The 19605-nt window shown below is 47.4% G+C and overlaps 6 protein-coding genes across 6 annotated transcripts; 2 read left to right on the top strand and 4 right to left on the bottom strand.

Annotated features, from left to right (window-relative positions):
* Positions 1 to 2476: 2476 nt before the first annotated feature.
* Positions 2477 to 3268, top strand: N7478_009428 (uncharacterized protein; the record flags this gene model as incomplete). Its single annotated transcript, XM_056925642.1, has 4 exons — positions 2477 to 2584; positions 2650 to 2841; positions 2899 to 3105; positions 3176 to 3268. The coding sequence occupies 4 exons, from the start codon at positions 2477 to 2479 to the stop codon at positions 3266 to 3268; spliced, it is 600 nt and encodes a 199-aa protein (XP_056775012.1).
* Positions 3269 to 5028: 1760 nt separating this feature from the next.
* N7478_009427 (uncharacterized protein) lies at positions 5029 to 5619 on the bottom strand (the record flags this gene model as incomplete). The annotated part of the gene is made up of 1 exon (XM_056925641.1): positions 5029 to 5619. One exon carries the CDS (start codon positions 5617 to 5619, stop codon positions 5029 to 5031), a length of 591 nt encoding a protein of 196 aa, XP_056775011.1.
* A 579-nt stretch (positions 5620 to 6198) lies between these two features.
* On the bottom strand, positions 6199 to 10354 carry N7478_009426 (uncharacterized protein; the record flags this gene model as incomplete). Its single annotated transcript, XM_056925640.1, has 2 exons — positions 6199 to 7199; positions 7264 to 10354. The coding sequence occupies 2 exons, from the start codon at positions 10352 to 10354 to the stop codon at positions 6199 to 6201; spliced, it is 4092 nt and encodes a 1363-aa protein (XP_056775010.1).
* A 3673-nt stretch (positions 10355 to 14027) lies between these two features.
* On the bottom strand, positions 14028 to 15528 carry N7478_009425 (glycoside hydrolase family 76 protein; the record flags this gene model as incomplete). The annotated part of the gene is made up of 3 exons (XM_056925639.1): positions 14028 to 14597; positions 14654 to 15357; positions 15423 to 15528. 3 exons carry the CDS (start codon positions 15526 to 15528, stop codon positions 14028 to 14030), a joined length of 1380 nt encoding a protein of 459 aa, XP_056775009.1.
* Positions 15529 to 16305: 777 nt separating this feature from the next.
* Positions 16306 to 17493, bottom strand: N7478_009424 (branched-chain amino acid aminotransferase; the record flags this gene model as incomplete). Its single annotated transcript, XM_056925638.1, has 1 exon — positions 16306 to 17493. One exon carries the CDS (start codon positions 17491 to 17493, stop codon positions 16306 to 16308), a length of 1188 nt encoding a protein of 395 aa, XP_056775008.1.
* A 738-nt stretch (positions 17494 to 18231) lies between these two features.
* On the top strand, positions 18232 to 19158 carry N7478_009423 (uncharacterized protein; the record flags this gene model as incomplete). Its single annotated transcript, XM_056925637.1, has 1 exon — positions 18232 to 19158. The coding sequence occupies one exon, from the start codon at positions 18232 to 18234 to the stop codon at positions 19156 to 19158; it is 927 nt and encodes a 308-aa protein (XP_056775007.1).
* Positions 19159 to 19605: the final 447 nt, after the last annotated feature.

Raw genomic sequence — 19605 nt, 5'->3', positions numbered from 1 at the left:
ATATAAAACCAAGCAATACTGTTGTAACTTTACGACAATGAAACAAACAACCAGAAATAAACTAACAAAAAGCCTGGTTATTGTCCCGACCGGCGCCGCTGACGACGGCCCTAATGGAGAACTATAGCCACAGGATCAAGAGAGTCAAGAATTCCTTAATATCCATGGATTCAAAATAGTACCCTGGCGTTTTTTTTTCTGCCTGTCTCTGTAGCAGTACATTTCTATACGTTTAAGCCCCACTCCCTCCATTATGCCCATACATGTGGACATACTATACATAGCCCAGGTTCTAATGGTTAAGCCCTAACAAGTCTACTGCCAGTGACACGTTACTCTCATACCAAGATGAAAATCGCCTGGAACTTCCACTTCTGCCCTTCAATTCATGTACAATAAATTCTCAGGCTTCTCTTGTATACATGATCTTACCCGTATGGAACAAGCCCTAACTCCAGTATGACACCCGACACCCATTATAACTTGAAATGCATAGAGCCATCCATGGATCTACCCAACAAGGTTAATTAAGTTATCAACACAGCTCCGCGCCTGTATTAGTCCACGGACCTCAACTTAAAATCCTGGCCCTGGTTAACGCGGGGTATCGTCCCAAATATCATCTCGCTGTCTAAACTTAATTCCCATGTCCGGAGCTTCAAGCAGCAGTCTTAAAATAGCCATGATACCTCCGTTCCCCACACTCTGTAATCCAAACATTTGCTAAATTCAAAATATTTTAAGCGTCTATAAGCTTTGTACCTAAAATATCCTAAACGTGCTAAAAATATCACACTCCCGAATCTAATCTGGACTAGTGCAGTATAGGAATACCCCCCCCCCCCCCCCCGCGGGTTAGGGCTATTTGGATAGCTTGAACAAAGACTATACATGGGGCATTCATGGGCATAATAATATCTATACAATGGAATTTCACCCGCGTAATAATAGCTAAAACAATGTGAACAATGGGATTGAAACAGCATACTGCTATTCTGAGCTGAAAGTTAGAGGCAACATGAGAGAAGCTGGGCATATGAAAAGGGCATTCTGTCCCATGCTGTATTTTTCGCTCATCCATTACTACTACCGTTACCATTACCATTACTATCCACCATCCAATTATTTCTAATACTAGAGTCAAACCCTTCAGTCTACTCCAATAACCGTTTAGTCCATCACCGCTGTTAGAATCCACAGTTTCTATTCTCACCACTATCAGTCTCAACGTACAACTCAGTACATATTCCTCTTTTGAACCAGCTGCGATCCCATACACTTTAACTTTCTGGCACTCAAACCTTACATTGACCATCCTAGTCCCAGTGGACCTGAAATATCCATTGATACACCCAGCTGAGCATACTCCGTAGTCCATTTACCGTAGATGAGAAGCAATTGACCCCTAAAACTGTGACTCAGATAACTTCCATCCGTCTGCCCTTTGGTAGACTGCATTTACTCCATTAGTATCGGAAGACAACCCCACCATCCGCACTTCTCACTGTCTAGGCCGGATACTTTTCCAAGAAACGCCTGCAATCTCTCCCAACATTGCATCCCGCATCTCGATTGGTCGTTTTGCTAAAAAAAAGATACATTCGAAGCCATAATTTACTAACCACCGGCTCTCCAATTTTATGTGCGCCGTGGATACCAACTCCTCCAGCTTTTCATCTATCCAGCTTCGGCTCCCAATTCGCTGTCGGAGCTATTTCATATATAAGAAAAGCCCCCCCCCCCTGGTTTCGCCCTTTTTTTTTTCTCTTTTTTTTCTTTCTTCCTCACCTCCTCCTACCAATTCTGAGCCAGAGGTCATACCTATCCAAAAACAAACAAGAAAATCATCTCTCTCAACTCCACACTTCCTGAGTGCCTTGTTGTCCTCAACCCACTGTGGTCACCAACCCGCCGTTGTTCCAAGAAGAAACCGCTTCGATACTCCTCGAGGGCCTGCTACAAGGCGAGCTCGGATCACTAGGCTGTATGTATTGGCTGAACTTGCAGGGGGTCGCTGAATCTTGAGAGAATCATTCTGCGAGTTCAATTCATTCAAAAAGCGATTTCATTTTTTTTCATTGGGCTCAAAAACAGAGAGGCGGGAACATCCTCAAGTTGAAATTTGGTCATTGGCAGTTCGGCAATAGGATCACTCTTGTTCAGGTCCTTGAGGAGAAAATCGGGGTCAACCCACATTTACAAACCAACGCCAGATCCGTCAACAAGCAAGATGGTTTACCGGTCTAATTGCAACGGATACCCTCATCAGGGTAGCAGCGATCCTTCGTTCAGTCAACAGGCCAGGTTTCTTCAACCAAATCATATCCACAAAAATGGCCAAGTATCGCAGAACAACCGGCACGGTGCTCCATACCGCTACCCTAACAACAAGACTCACAACAACAACTCCTATCATTCTCACAATCACAACAATCAAAATCATCAAAATCAAAATCGTGCTCATGGCAATCAAAACATGAGCCATCAGGGCAATGCAGGCCAGAACCGGGAAAGTGGTTATTCTGCCAACAGGGGGTACCGAGGAAAGAGCAACAATTACAATGCATCTTATTCTCGCCATGGCGTAAGTGCTTCACATGTTTCTACTTTGTTACATTCTCGGAGCATCATGAACTAATCATCTTGTAGGGAGACCACCCTGGATCTACAAACCGATCTGGACAGCACTTTGACCAGCATGGTCCACGTCGGGGTGCCAACCAGGACCCGAGCTCGCATTTATCCCAGTCCCAGCGAAATCAACATTATGAGCCGGGTTCGAACGCTCAAAACCCCTCAAATTTCATACGGGGCAACTTTTCCCAAGACCGTCATCATAATGTAAGTTCTCCATGCCCATGCCATCTTCGTCTGTCCATTTAACTGACTCTTCAACAGCTTCAATATTCTGGGTCTCACGCCCCATCTACTGGCGGACAATACCAAATTTCCCAGTATGACGGCCAAGTCGATGCTGGTTTCCGTGGGAGAAGCAGTCGCTTCGACCGCGCAGGCAATGATTTATCAAACGACCACTTTGGTGATCAGGCAATTGTTTATCTCTCCGTACCTCCGGAGTGGGGAGCAAATACCGTATCCAACATAGTGAGTACCTTTCCTTGACCTTTTGACTTTGCCTTCCTCATGATCATGAGCTCCAGCTAACAATGAACAGGACCGAGATGGCGACACCGTGATGGAAAATGGCTCAGACTCCAATGTCTGGGCTTCTTACAATATTTCCCGCTATTCCCATTTGATGGGCTAGCCTCACGTCCTTGGTCAGGATGTGATCAAATCGGCTCTTGGCAACTTTCATACAACATGGCTGCACTTACCCCATCATCGACTTCCATTGGATTCATCGGAGGGAACACACTTTGTCACTGCAAGTGTGCCGGTGTCAGCTCCAACTTTACATGGTTCATCCAACTTCTGATATTCGATTCAACTCTTTCAATTCACCACAAGAGGTCACGGCACCCGGCTACAATCATCCACCAAGCTAATTTTGAGCTCCATCTTCTCTGAGCTCCAGCCTATCTGCTTGGCCATTCGCTTGGTCGGCTTGCTGTCACTTCAAAAATTTTCCCACGTTACAATCAAGGGGACGACACAGTTCAACGAGGGGCGACACGAGGTCACCGGCACCCGGCCAGAACCATCCACCAAGCTAATTTTGAGCTCCATCTTCTCTGAGCTCCAGTCTATCTGCTTGGTCATTCACTTGGTCGGGTTGCCGAGGCTTCAAAACACAGAATGTTATTTGGCTTGGTTGCGTTCTCTTTGTTCTCGGTTCAGAATGTCAAGTCGGTCGATCAGTTTGTATATAGCAAACACATCCTGGCCAAGGTTTTTACCTAGCTGGCTCATCATCCCAAGCCGCAGGAAGTTTTCCTTGGACCCGTGCCTGAATGGGGGGATGAAGATCATATCACAACCACGGGATTTGGGTTTTGGTCCTGGCGAGCGAACAATCTGCACAATGTTCTCTCTTTTTTTTTTCCCTTTTTTTTGTCATGATCATGATCCATCATCAAACTGGTCAATCATGATGGTCATGGTCCTCATCAACACACACTTGCGTGCGTATTCGCATCTCGGAGTTCAACATCAACATTCCTTTGTCAACATCATCATGTCAATACATATCAACATCTGTCAATACCCACATGTGCCATCATCACAATCATGATCGTCAGACCTGTCTACGGAGTCATGGCCGCCAGGCTTGTCTGTCTGGTCTCGTGGTCCGGCCCACGTCCTTCACAGGATGATTGTCGATTTTCGGTCAAACATACATCAAATCATTCCACTTCGAAGGGGGAAAAAAACACACTTCGGAAAAAATCAAAAAGTGGCAAATACCACGCATCTCAATCTGGGTCATCCAGGCACTTTGGTCGGCTTGGCTTTGTGGTATCCGGACTACAACCTGAAAAAAAAAATCGAAAAAAATCATCAGGTGGATTCGAGATTGCATCTATTTATTACCCACATTTGTCTCTTTTCTTTTCTTTCCTTTATTCATTCATTCATTCTTCATCTCATTATCTTTTGAACTTTTACATGTACCTATCATGGGACCAATTTGAAGTGGAAAGTGGTTTGTGAACACTTCATTCTCATTGTAGCTTCGAGTCAAAGTAGATTGTAAATTGTACATCCATTGTAGAGTTCAGATTGCAGATTGTATTGACAGTTCAAGTTCATGCTGAGTAGAGAAGTATAACCAAAATTAAAGATGTAGTCAGTCCATGGTACATCTCAAGACAAATATCCAAAACGCCCAATGAATGCAGCTCGACACAGTTTTAGTACAAGAAAGAAAACAAAAATAGTCACAGGTGAACTGTCCAAGTCCCCATGAGCATAAAGCCAATGGTAGTAAATAGAACAGGCAGTCACAAACTTGAAAATAATGATACATACATATACAACTCCTCCCTCCCAAAATCTCAAGCACCAGATAGATCTGCCAGATCATAATAAAGGTAGCCTCGAGATTAAATCCATCCCACAGGAAACCTACTCATCATCTTCCTCATCCTTCTTCCCCCAACTCCAAACATCCCAAATATACTCATAAATCAAATCCCCATACCCCTTCCCCTCCTCTAGAGCCTTCTTCTCCTCCTCCAACCTTCTCTCCATCCACCCCTTCTCCTCACCCCCCATCCAGACCCTATCAACAACGCCCTGCTCCTGCTTCCTCTGCAACCCTTTCCACTTCTCAATCTCATCAGCCGGCATTCCGCCCTCCCGTAACTGTGCCTCCCGCGCTGCGCGAAGCCGTCCCTGAACCTCTTCAGCCCGATCAGAAGGTAATTGTCTCAGCATTGAGGGACGAGCTATTTTTGCTTCGATCCGCTCGACTATGCTCCTTCCTGTCTTTTCGCGGGTTAGGTGGTTTGCGGAGATTGCGAATGCGCCGGTCAACAGGACGGTGAGGTGGTCTAGTTTTCGGGGTGGGAGGGCTATTAGGACTGGTGTGGCGAGTAGGAAGGTGTATGCTGTGTATGTTTTGAATTTTTCGAAGTCGCGATTTCTTTGGGCGTACATTTCTTGTTCTTTGATTTGGGATGCTGTGAGCTGTTGGGGTGGTTGTTGTGTTGACATTTTGGTGGGTGGGGTGGTTTTTGGTTTGGTTGGAGTTTTGTTTTATATTTGGTGGATGTGAAGGACTGGGGACTCTTCCAGTTGTTTCGTAGCCCGGCTGAGGGTCAATGGGGAGTTTCGCCTATATTCAAGATTGATTGTCGATCGTCGCGATGCGCAAAATAATTTACGGTACGGCATTTGCGCCATGTATGCAGCCAGGTCAGGTGATATCTTGTTCGGGCTTCGGGGCTACGTCATAGATTGAACTGGGTGCGATTGGACAGGGCCCTTTGTGGGAGGTATTGGAGGAATTTGACTTGTATATTGAGGATTTGGGAGCTAAAAGTTACATATAGTGGAAGTTTAGGAAGAATTCAAGATAATTAAGACATCTCAGTCTTTGGATTCGTATATTGGGGATGTTCTGATAGATGGTGGAACAAAAGAGAGAAAGAACATGAAGTGCAATGAGCTGCAGTCAACTCCATATCGCTAATGTTAACATGAGAAATATATCAAATAATGGTAAACTTTCGTTACACGTGAGACTTCAAGGTCTCAGCGGTTGTAGCAAGTTCTTATAGAACATGAACATGCTTAAGCCCAACGCCAGCCCGAGTCCTGGGCACCCTGTTGCTGCTTAATGACAGACATGAGCAAGGGGTTTTTCCCGCTATTGTGTTTCGTTCCGCGAGTAAACAAAGGATTGCGGTCGGATTTCTTCTTTTGCTCCTGAAGTAATTGTTCGGCAGCTTGGACGTTGATGCCTTCGCCAGTGTCGGTGATCTTGAGCGCCCACTTGACGTCGTCTTCGTTGAAACCAAGCTCATTTACCATTCGGAGGATGGCTCGGTCGACGGGGTCTTGGACTTGAGGCTGAAGGGGTGCTGGCACAAATGCTGTCATCGGGGGAGTGTGAGGGCTGCGGGAGCGGACGCTTCGAGGGGGGCTGCGTGGGCGCGAGTTGAATGGATCGGATGTAGGGATTGGTTTGGAAGGTACAGACGATGACAGATAGTGCGGGTTGTGGACGTGACTGGGACTTGATGTGTCTGTATCATTTTCCGGGGTTCCGGGTGCAATAGGACTGTGTCCCTCGGTGGAGGTCGATGAGCGATCGGAGCTTAATCCTGGCACAGGTGGTACTGGAGGAGCAGATTCCTTGACCATTCCCTCCAGGTTCCCAAGAATTGTGCTAAATGTAGACATAGGACGTTCCGATGCAAATGTGTTATCCGGGCCCAAGCGCCCCTGTTCCTCTCCTCCCTGGCTGCGCTGCTGGCGGATCTGCATGGAAAGGGCTTGTCGGCGCTCGTGCTCTTCACCGCGAGTTGGTACCTCATCGGAAGGGAGTTCGCATGGGCTATCAGAGGAACCGGAAGGGAGTGAGAGGGATCGTTCTTGATCTTCGTATACACGAGAGACTGCTTCTTTCATAAATGAGGAGCGAGTAACGCGAGTCTCAGTTAGTTCCCACTTGGTAAGCCCGAGATCCCTGGCCCTGTTGAAAACCACTGCGGGGGTTTCGCTGGGGTTTAGTGAGCTGACAGCCAGAACGGCTGACATGCCCAGCGTGAGAACCCAATATGTCCATTCTTCTGTTATTTCCATAAATTAGCCAGCTAGTCACAAATATGGTGAGTGATAGACTTGTTTACTTACCAAGAACGGTTTCTTCGCGGACAGGATCATTATCTGGCACATCGAGTCCATCGAAGATACCGACTTTACGGGCCTCGATACATTTACCATGGAGGGGCTGGACCAGTACATTCATACAGTTCCAGATCTCAGTCATGTCATAGAGCTCCCTGGGGGTAAGTCCTCCGCAGTTTCCGCGAGCGAATCCCACGGGTGGCTCAAATAGAACATTGTTCATCCCAAAGGGCTCGGTCATCATGGATGAAGACGCGGCCTGGTTTTTCCGGGCTTTGCGTCCCCCCTTAAGCCAGTCAACTTGACCCTCAATGTCGTTTTCACGGCCCTTTCCGCTACCGAAGATACGGCAGAAGGTCCAAATTCGCCAAAAAGCGTTGTCAACTTCTTCAGCACGGTCATCATCCATACCAGCCAAACCCCGGATGGTATCCCGACGCAAGAAAGGAGCGCAGCGCATGAGAACCATAGACTTGAGTTGAGCCAAAATGAAGATATCATTTGCGTATCGGTCCAGATAAAGATTTCCAGTATACTCGGGTACCTGGGAGTCTGGGTCCAGGACAAGCTGCCATTCAGTGGTCCAGGGGGGACTCATCTCACGTAGTTCCCATGCTGGTCGCGACATTTTGAATAGCGCGTTCTTGATCATCAACAGCTCGCGCTGTTTGAAAATGCGATAGAATCGTCGATTGATGAGAGCGAAGTTGAATAGATCGTCAAGTGAAGGCATTCTTTCCATCAATAACTCGATATAAGAATCCTTAATCATATCCACGGGGAATTGAATATTGAACTGAGCTCGAGGTTTTGACCTTGGCATTGACCATGTCACTGGCGCCATTGACTGAGACGGCGATGCTGGCTCCGCAGCAAGTTCATAGATACGCTCTGACTGCACATAAACACTACTAGCTTTGGCTGTAGAGACGAAAGCGGTGGACTGGCGCATTCTGTTAGACTGTCGCATCATATGAGGTGGTTTTGCAGGAATCCTAGCGTCATTTGGCGGCAATTCGGGGACAACACCAGCGGGGATGACTTCTTTAGCATCTTTCGTGTCGTCCTGTGTCTCTTCCTGTTTCTCCTGTTTCTCCTGCTTTTCCTGCTTCTCCGGTTTCTCCTGTTTTTCGGGTTGCGTGGGTTGTGGGGGCCGAGCCACCGCGGATCGCTGTTCGGAACCAAACTGGTCGAGCAAGTTCTTGAAGCCTAAATTGTCGGTTTGTAGACGAGGCAATTGAAGAAGAAGATCGTCCCGCTTGTTGGATCCTTCCTCCTCACCCGGCACTACTTCTAGGTTGGGGTGCGACAAAGACAAATGGCGGGACAGTCGTTGCGACTCCTCGTTTGGCTTGGAAAGATCGTCTTGTGGGTCCACCGCAGTCTCCGACCGTGAACTCAACGTGCTCAACCGGCTGAATCGGCGTTCGTCCGCGCGTGAATTTTGCTTTCGATGGAACGTCGGTCGGGATATAGAGAATGACTTTTTCAATTTGTGTAAATCGCCACCGAAAGTGCTGTCGTTCGATTTCGAGTTACCACTCCACCGACTGCCCTTCGATTCCTCTTTGGATTTAGCGGGTTTGCTGTCCTTGCTTGTGTCATTGGACTCCTTGGATCGGCTATACTTGTGACCCTTCTTCTTCACTGAATCTGCTCGAAGTGAATTAGAGCTGCCTGTTCGTCGGGCTTCTTTCTTGAGCGACTCCAGGGGTGCGTGGGGAGGAGGGCTTGACTCGGAGTATGGTTTCTTGGAAGGAGGAAGGGGCGCGGGCCGCGCCGCTACCAAGTCACCATGTTGGTTGCGACTGATTTGTAGTGGGCCGTCCAACACCAAAACTCTTCGCCCAGATCTTCCATCCTCTCCTCCATACTGGATTTCCATTTGTTCAGTGTCGTGCCTCCATGTCGACCCATTTCCGCCATGTGAGTACCCGGGGCGATGATGTTCCGACCGGGGAACGCTACCATCGCGATGATGGCGATGTTCACCGTGTCTTCCACAAGAATGGCAACGGTGGGACTGTTTGTGGTGGCTCGCGTAAGCGGAGTGTGGTAAATGGTGGGGTTGATAAGTTGAGCAGTCGTCACAATTTGAAGCGGGACCACGCGATGTTGGTGGTCGCGAAGTTCTTTCAGTCGATCCGGGTTCCATCACGGGCGCAAGAGGCAGCGGCTTATACCTGAGGTCTTGGACAGTCGATGCTTTGGAAGCTTTGGAGGCAGTTGAGTTGTAGCGTGTTGGCTTGGACGGGGCCTGCCCAACTCTAGAACGGTTTGAAGTCATTCGAGAGTTCATTGACGCTGTATCATCGAAGGTTGCGCTGCGAGATGGCGTGATCTTTCTGTTTCGATCGGAATGGCCATTTCTACCGCCCCAGGCTGTGCTTCGCTGCTCAAACTCGATATCCGACACTATGTCGTGAGACTCGTCTACCAGATCATTGAGTGTTGATCTTTGACCGGGGTGAGCATCCGTCGAGGTGTGGTATAGATTGTGCACGCGCTCTTCGATTTCATTTTCGATACGCGAGCGACCTTTCTTTGGCTTCGGGGTGTTCTCAGCGCCATCGGGAGGCATGACGTCGAAGCCACCTCGAAGTTCAGGGAAAAATCGAGCGAGGACTTTGCTTGATTTCATAGGAGGTCGTTCCTCTTCAAGTGGAGAGATGTCGGACTCCGAATCTGAACCGTTCGAGTCCAGGTCAATTATGGTTCGAAGTGATTTCTGCGGGGATACTGGTCGAGGCCCCAGATCCATGTCGCTCTCGTTTGCTTCCGCCACCGGTCGGCCCATGGAGACACCCTTGTCGCTCCACTCATGGGGCATAGCTCCCAATATACCGGAGGCTTTAGCTTCAGAGTTGCCCGGAGCGGGCCTATTAGAGATCATATCCATCATTAAAGGCACTTCCGTACCCTCGTCGGTCCAACATACGCTCCCTCGTACGGCTTTCATCTTTGACTGTTGCGAATATGCCTTTGTGGATCGTAAATTGAGTGGTGGCGGCTTGCGAGACCCCTGTGCTTGCTTCTTTGTTGAAGCTGACAGGCTCGAGTGTGGTCGAATATATGGTCCTGATGCTGGAGACACCATCTTTGACGATCTCCAGGCGAGGGTCGTTCAGATTGTGATATATAGTCGAATTCCCTAACCATGGGGCCTTTTCCCGCAGGCTTCAATACGAATTATTAGTCTTTGATACGTTCAGGTTCACGTCTCGAGTCTTGCTTTCTCTCTTTAATTCGAATGGTTCTCCCCGGATCTCCTGGCTCGAGTTGGATTGCGGAGTCTTTGCACCCACCTTAGCGGCTATCGGAGATCAACTGAATATTGCCTAGTGTCGGGATTTTGTTCTGCACTGAATATGTGCTCTTTGTTGTATACACACTGGATGTCTGGAACAAAGAAGATGGTTGTCTTGGAAAGGGAACGTGGCGTGTCTCTACGAAAGACAAAGAGAAAGTGGAGGTTACTAAATCGCCCGGGAGCCAGCGGTTTTTTCTTAGGAATTCAACAAGATGGGGGCGAGTTATGCAGTCATGCAGCCGGGGCTGATATCACTCAAATAAGCTGCCACTCGTAGAGTCTCAGTGGGTCCACTACGTTGTGTCACGATCAATCCCGACGAAATATTGCATTACGCCAGGCGCAATACGGCACAGTTGGGGGCCGAAAGGAACACTCCCCTTTCCAGTTAACCCCGTGTAATGATCCTGCCACCATTTAAAGGGGAGATCAAAGGTGACACTTAGATTAAGGACTTAGAATCCTTAGGTCATCTAGAGTATTATCTGCACAGTACGGAGTCCACCCGTACGTAACTTCTTTCATTGCTACTGCATGGAAAGGACTTCGCTTCAACCTTGGGGGAGTTCAAGCGTAATTCTACACGTTCCTCGATCGGCAGTAACAAATACCATCTCTGGCTAAAAACCGTCGTCATTACAATTAGCATGAACTAGACAATACATGAAATTTGGAAATATGGATACTGAAGAAAAATAAACTAAACAAGAATAATCAACTCAAAACTTTACCATTCGGAATGAACAAGCTGTGTCGCGCCACAAAGAGGGCCCAGGGACCATGTGGCATTCCATTCCACAGTATTATTCTTTCTGGCAAAAGATCAGAATGCCATGTTTCAAGAATTCCTCGTATAAACTATTATGGAAGTGGAAAGTGGACACAATCTAACTCTCTCGCCTCGCTCGAACTGTGAAGAACCGTCCCCCATTCCCACTGGCCCCTATAGACATCCGCCCCCCCTAAAACGGCACCGATTTGCCACTACTTAAGCCCAGTCAAAACAATTCCCCTTCAAAATGTTCACACATTATTCAAACCCCCTTAAATTCCACCACTCACCCGCGGGGGAAAAGCTATCGGGAAGTGGATCTGGGCCAAAAAACAATTCCCTAGTTAGGCATGCTCAGCGGAGTTCCCCGTCCATGAATAGATCGCACTTTCATCCTGTTGAAGTAGAACTGCCCCAACTTGTATTTTAGCGCTCCTGATCCAATTATAATGCTTCTTGTCACTTCCAAGATAGGCATCTTTTCTTCATCCAGGATTTTCGTGATCTACGATCTGTTACAATTCGTGACATTAATACGATCACTTTGGAAACTTGAACTCCACTGGTGGCTCTGAAACATCGCTGAGAAGGGTAAGTGCCCCCAAGGCTCAGTAAGTTCATTTCAGTATCACATCAGCTGGGAAGGCAGACTCTCCTATTAAAACTTTTAGCTTCATCATCCTAGTTATGTGTTTGCCTCGGCACCCCGTACGACAGATTTACCGTAAATAAGACATTTAGGTTCCAAATGTCTGAGTACAATACTACCTGGCGCTATAGTGCACTTAGACACACACTAATGTATGAGAGAAACAGTAATCTGGTCCTGCATTTACCGCATAACGGGTTGGAAAATTTAAGGCTTTTGTGGTCGCTGATTTGCTGGAATAATGAACAACGCAGCAACTAAACAATCCCATTTTCGTCCTAAGAATCGTAGTCGCGTTCGCTTCTCTGTCTAGACCCCAAAATAAACCAGAACAAAAATTCGATTTATATCCTGATCCTGATATGATCTAGCTACATAATTGAATAAAAGATTTTGAGCGCGCTACCCTACCCCATGTGGCAACTAGAAAGGATTTCCACGCGGTATGGTCTCCATCAGAGGTTTGTGTCTGTGTTTTTTTTAAATTCCGACCCATTCCTAGAGATGATATGCAACCTTATGCATCCTGTGCCGCGTGGGAAAGATGTACTATCTTTAACTGTGGCGAGATAGGCTATTTATCGTATATCGTACGGCGTTTCACTTCAATTCTTTGTTGCCATGTTTCAAGAGAGTCGATCAAACAAATCCGATCAGTTCGTCGCCATCGTACATAAACTGCGTCATTCCAGGGTTATCTAGGGCAAGTGGACTTAAGATACTCCGAATGAACCGGGGTATATAATCTCGTGCATGTCGGACGGGACAGTGTGGTAGTTTTCGAAATACTAGCGTGCTAGACTTCATCCTTCGCAGGCTACAGCCCAGTTTCGACGTGGAAATGGCCACGATGCTAGCGATGACCTAGATTATTCGCTCGGCCCTTCAAAGGATGGAATCAATTTGAATACATACATCATGATAATCAATACTCAAACTCAACTGGGCATTGTGCCAATACTGCGGAACTGAGGGGCTGATATCGCGCACCCCTCAACTCTGCTCAACTCAGTCACTAGCTATTGAGAAATATCATATGAATACTCATCTGGAACTGAGTTCTGGCCCTTGACTCTTGAGACGCGATAAACCCCATCTGACCTGAAATTAGCGTGGCAAGCTGCCGATCAATTCATAGCCCGGGGGCCAAAAATCAGCAACGTCAAACAGTGACATCACCGCCAAAGGAGAATTAATCAATCATGCACCCATCACATAGCGACCACTTAGCTTGCTTGTTGCATGAAGTATATGATCTCTGTGATCCTTCGCGTCTATGACTCTAACTGAGCAATAAGGACCCTGAATCATTTGTTGGCTTTCCCCAATCTCGTTGGTGACGTCTCACTACGGACGCAGGCCGAAGCCCAAGCCAAGCCGCCCCCTTTTGATTACCCACAACAGATCTTAACGCTTCGACATTGAATTTGTTGATGTCACTGGCCGGGGTCTGGGGGTTTATTCTTTGTCTGATTGACCCAGAACCATGGAATTGTTAAAGGGTTCGCAGGCAGATATCGAATCAGGTTTGTGTTTCTTTCCACGATACCCTTGTCTGTTTACTTTGGCCTCATGGCCCGATGGCTTGGATCTAATCTTTAGATGATGACCTGTGCGTTCGATGCTGGGCTTCTTTACCCCGCTTTTCGTCATCCATCTACTGCATCCCTGACGCAGTCCCTAGTTTTGGGACGGGAAATGGTTGGATGGTCAGCATTATTCTCCGAGATTGGCCGGCGGATTTTTGGATTTGCGCGTTTTATTGGTTGTTTTTTTCTTACATGCTAGTTTTGAGGTTCTGAATTGAAACACAGATATTCAATGTTACGAAATTTGGAAATCGAATACAATTGATTGTGGTCATTTATTCACAAGACTCCGACGCCAACGCAATGAAGCCCAATACATCAACTCCGTGAACCAAAAACAGATACTTCAAGTATGAAAAAGAATATGAAGAGGAGAAATTCAACAAACGAAAACCAGAGAATAGAACGAAATAAAGCTTCAACAAATATGTATGCTGTCCACTTCGCACATTACTCCCAAACGAGCCACCCGGCAGATCCCCCAAGCGTGACCATCATCATAGCTGTCAAGATACCGGCACCTGCCCGATCGGCAGTTGTAATAGGGGACGTCAACGAACTAGGCGGTGGTGTCTCGGGCTTTCCACCCGCACTAGGATCACCCTGACTAGTACCGCCATTATCGCTAGTAACAGGTGCAGCAACTTTAGTAATAAGAGTCGACTGAATCACCTCAAGAGAAGCCATCTGTTGACCAAAGTCCTTCGTTGTATCCCATTTCTGTTCTGTCCATTTAAGACCACAGGTTGTACCTTCTGGTCCCCCGCTACAGGATTTGGCAGCCGCTGACGCAGAGGCTTTGAGCTTAGGCATGATTTCGTCGAAGGTGAATGGGGCCAGTTGCGTCGTGGCTGCCATCCAGCGTGCTAGGTATCCTTTGAAGGATCGTTGATCAACCATGCATGTGTTCACGGACTCGCAGGCTCGTTCGACCATTACATTCTTTGGGGTTTCGGAGAAGAAAACTGATGACGATTGAATGATTTTTTCGGTGCGCGTTTTCCATTTTGGATCTTCTGTCTGTTTGGTTGTTAGATTGTGTCATTCTGTTTAAGTGGAAGATGAATGGTACTTACCACATTCCACATATTGGCTGCTCCAAGGAGGTAAACGCCGTTATTGTATGTCCATTCGATCTGGTTGATCTCGGTGCAGTTCCCCAAATCGCTCGCTCCATCCCAAAAGTGATAATCCGGTGTCATGAATCCGACGCTTTCAGTCCAATCCCAGGCTTTCTCAGCCCAATCCGAATACGTCGTGTTCCCCGTATATTTCGCTAATCGCGCAGCCAAGTTGAAGAAACCTCCCGTGGAAATGGTGTTTTTATAGGTATATCCATTATTCCAGGTGAAAATCTGCCATCGCAATCCTCCATTACAAGTGGACGTATCCCAACGCGGTGCTTGCGTATTAAACACCGCCTGCGCCATTGCTAACCATCCCATTTTATCGGAAGGGGGGTTTGGAAAGTTTCTCTCTGCAGCTGACATTGCTGCGAATCCCCAGAAAGCCTGGTCGTCGTTTCCTTCTGTTTTGCTTTGGTTGTTTGGCATGAATGCACCGGTCTCGCCGGCTTGCCATAGTAGACCTTGCATCGTGATGTCGTTCCATGTGTCGTCGCCCGTGTAGAACCAATAGTCGATTAATGAGCTGAACATTGCTCCTGCTTCCCACCAGTAGTATGGATCTGGGAGATTTCCGGGATTGTCGCCTGGTCGGTTTCCAGTGTAGTAGGACATCATGTTCTTTGCTACTAATCTGGCTGCTTTTTTGATTGATTCTGTATTCAGCGTGTTAGATTGGAGAAATCTTGTAGCTTTCGTCTTTCTAGTCCACTCCACTTACCATCGTTTTCGACGTTCAGTTGTATAGCGCCTACCGTAGACGCTCCGGCGAGAGCAACCGTCAATATCCTGGCCCATGAGGGCCGAGAAGCGCTGGAGAAGCGCATCGATGATGATCAGGAATGAGTAGCTGAATTTTTAATCTTGATTTCGAGGTCGGTTGTTTATTTCTTGGTCTTTTGATTATAGATGTCAGGGTTATTTGATTCTCAAACGTCAAGCTTGATGATCATCCTGCACCACAGAGCGATCGTTTAATTGAGGTGAAAGGAAATCCCCAGGCACAGGCGGAGAGAACGTAACGATGATTTTTCACCAGGAAGAGGGGCTTTTGCGATCACATTCCAATAACAATGGGGGTGCTGGCATGGTAACAAGGCGTTTATCCCTCGAATCATCGTCGCTCCCTAGTCCACAAGGAGTGGACAATGAGACCCAAATTTGACCGCATGAGGATTCACTATGCAATTAACAGTCAGAATCCCCGAATTGAGCCTAATAATTATTGAGGTGTAACGCTGGAGCTGTCAATGTATCGTGGCTTCCATGGTTCTGGCCTACGATGGGGATCAATGTGGAATGCGGGTGTGGGGGGGAGTCACAGCAAGTGACACTTTATCGAGAAAGAAAAGACCTTCGAAATCGATCGATTGATTATTTGAACCCAATTGATTGGTAGAAAAGATGTACATATTGACATGAAAGTGGTTCGCGACCGCAAGCAAATGCGATGCAACAATGTCCGCATTCCGATGTTGTCACATCTATCCCTTTCCGGCAGGGAGAACATTCGTTGAGAACAATCCCCCTTATCCTCTCTATAGTAGAGAAGGATGTTTCTAACTTTCAACAGATCTTCCCAAGGGAGAGAATAGTCCAAACCTTTAGGGAACATTGGCGCCGCTCGTTTCTGTTTGCTCAGAGCCAGCATCCTCTATCCACCCCTTGGGAGGAGCCTGTACCTCGAAGTTCCAACCAAATGTATCAGACACACCACCTGATTGAATACCGCGTAGATTTTTCAAAAGCGTCACACAGACCTCGCCTCCCTCATTCTGAGTGCCAGATCGATACTTGAAGTTCCCGCCTCGGGATTTCATCGTAATGCTGCGCACGGGAACCAGCGCGGCAGCCGTACCAGCAGCAATGACTTCGTCGAACTCAGCAAGCTCATCGTAAAGAACCTGGCGTCTTTCCACTTTGTAGCCCAACTTGCGAGCAATATCCCCGACAGAGGCGGCTGTCACCGAGTCAATGGCATTTGTGCTATCAGGCTGCACAATAGTAATATCGTCCCCGCTGCCCTTAACACCAATAAAAGCAGATGTAGAAAACTCATCAATCTCGCTCCTTGTCGCACTATCCAGATGCAGCGTGATTCCGTATCCTTCGCTTCGCGCCCGATCACTATGTCGTAGTACTGGTGCGTAATTTCCTCCAACCTTCGCGTCGCCCGTTCCATGCGGAGCGGATCGATCAAAGTTCTCCAGAACTAAAGCATCAACGGCACTAGCTCCGTGATACACGCCCGTCGGCATGACAAACACTGCCAATGTGTATCCATCCGGGGGACTAAGCCCCAATTGCGCAGATGATCCGAAAAGTAGTGGTCGGATGTACATTGCTGCGCCGGAGGAGTGAGGAGGTACAAACTCCGCATTAGCAGCTACGGCTAGGTGTACTGCTTCGATGAATAGCTCTTCGGGAACAGGCGGGATCGAAACCACTTCGGCGGAGTGTTGCATGCGCTTTGCGTTTCGGTTGGGGCGGAAGATCGTGATCTTGTTATCTCCTTCGTGTCGGAAGGCTTTCAATCCTTCATAGACTTGTTGGCCGTAGTTGAGGCCTGGGGCCATTCCGTGTACGCTGAGGAATGGCGACGCGATGAATCGTGGGGCAGACCATTTAGCTCCGCCGGACTGGGAGAAGTGGCATTCGACATGGCCATTGACTAGATTGGATCTATTTGTTAGGCTCGTTTCTGGGAGGTTTGGAAGTGGGAGTTTCTTACCATTACGGACTTTAAAGCCAATGTCTTTCCAGTCGAGGGTTGCAGGTGGTGGGGGAAACATGATGGGTGAGTGCTGAGGAATTTTAGAGATGATCAGTGGGACCAGCGGGGTAGCTGGACTTTAAATAGTTTGGGTCAGCACTGCCAGCATTACGGATTACATAGTGAGAAATGACCCGTTGTCTGCCGCGAATTGAGCTTATGACACATAATTGTTAAGAAGTGAGTTTTTATGGATGGATTAATTCTAAGTTGAAGGATCTATGTAAGAACTTGAAGTGAGGGTTGATGCTTTCGATGGCTGACTGCATATGATACACATCCACAACTCGGGTTATATATTTCTAGCTAAATCCCCAGACTTTGATGCATCTTACCTAGTTTAATGAGTTTTACTAATTGACCGAATTACTCAAAAAGACCCAAGATTTTCATAAGCCACCATGGAAAGAAATCCCCGAGGACTCTGGACCTGCATTGTTGTACTAACGGGGGATGTGTGAAGCGGCGCTAGTAGTAGAGGTCGCCTAAGCATCACGTGCGGTTTTAGATGTCTCACATCTGGATCAAAAGGAATAATACAGATAATTATATCTGCTTTATTCAAAGACATCTCGAAACTTATACCCAATTCTGAAATACGTGCATCCTTGGAATATTGCATGGAAATCCAGTGGCAGACCCCCATACCCATTGAAGATCCATTTAAGCCCGAGCTATCACCGAGCCCATTTCTCCACCTTGAATTTCGCTCCCCGACACCTTTCAGGGCGCTGAGTCCACCACCAGCACTCAAACCATGGATCCCCCTCGCAATCGAAAACAGCGCCGAGCTGCTGCAACGAACGCCCCAACTTCAGCTGCCGATATCCCTCTTAGCCTACCCCCGCGCGACGATTCGGCGTCACCGGATAAAAGACCGAAAAAGCTCGTGGATATCATTGCAGAGCGCCAGAATGCGCTTTTCCAGCAGCAGACGGGCTCACAAGCTGTACCAGGTCAGGGCAAAGGAGATTTAAATGCTTTCAAGTCTAAGGGGACACGATTCGTCACCGTAGACGCGTCGGGTGCTTTAGTCGAAACCGACGCCGATATACACAGCGACACAACCGAGAGCATCGGTAGAGGGGACGGTAGCAATGAAGATGAATCCAGCGACGACAACAAAGAAGACGAAGATGAAAATGAAGAAACAGACAAACCTCTCCCACCCCTCATCGATACCATCCTACTCGCACTACCTCTAACAACACTCCACCTCACCCTCGCCTACTTGGCAGCCCACCAATACGCTGAAGTCACAGATATCCCACAGCTCATCAGAGATGCAGTGTGGAAGACTTTCCCACTCCTCACACTCCTGATACATTTCCTCCACGGCCATATCTTTTCTCTTCGACTTCCTGTATCCTGGGGCTTTTTGAGACCACAACCTGTCCCTGTTATACCTTTTACTGCAGATATGTTGAGCTTGTCATTCCTTCGCCGACTTATATTCCCGCCCACTATTCGAACAATCATATTTCTGCCTACTGCTGTATTATTGGGTATTCATGTTATTACGGTCACGAATGAAGAAGCGTACTATGCTGTTATGAAGAAGGCACCTGCTTATGCGACCGTGTGGATTTGGTGTTTGATTGAAATGTCGACTGGGGCGGCGGTTGTGGGAGCTCTTTGCCCGTTTATCTATGGAGTATGGTGGAAGGGACATGCCATTTTTTGAGCATAGCTAAAGAGAAAATGATAACCAACGACCGATTTTAGGTTGAATTGGTCATTCCTTAATATGCTAAGATATGTAGTTTACTGGGGTTGTTGGTATACTCTCTTCCGCTGGAGGCATTTGTCCACCAAAGCTGTAAACTGTTAGTAAACAGTAATTGGTTTTTTTTGAGTCTAAGAGTTTTGACTTTATAATGTAGCAATTGTGTCACCTTTCATCCAATCAGCTCGCATAGCTCAGTTGGTAGAGCGCATGACTAGTATCACTATCGTGCAATCATGAGGTCAGCGGTTCAAATCCGCTTGTGAGCATTTATTTTTTATTTTTTGTTCCCCTACCGAATATGAAATAACCGCAGCATATTTTTTATTTTGATTTTAATCATCTCAGCGCATCTGTTACCATTTTTCTAACCCGCTGTCACTTATAATACTCCTTCCTGACGGC

Source organism: Penicillium angulare, assembly GCF_028827245.1.
Source record: "Penicillium angulare strain IBT 27051 chromosome Unknown utg000007l_segment0_segment0, whole genome shotgun sequence".
NCBI classification, from domain to species: Eukaryota; Fungi; Ascomycota; class Eurotiomycetes; order Eurotiales; family Aspergillaceae; genus Penicillium; species Penicillium angulare.
The sequence above is the reverse complement of the archived record's forward strand: the minus strand, read 5'-3'. Positions and strand labels throughout refer to the sequence as shown.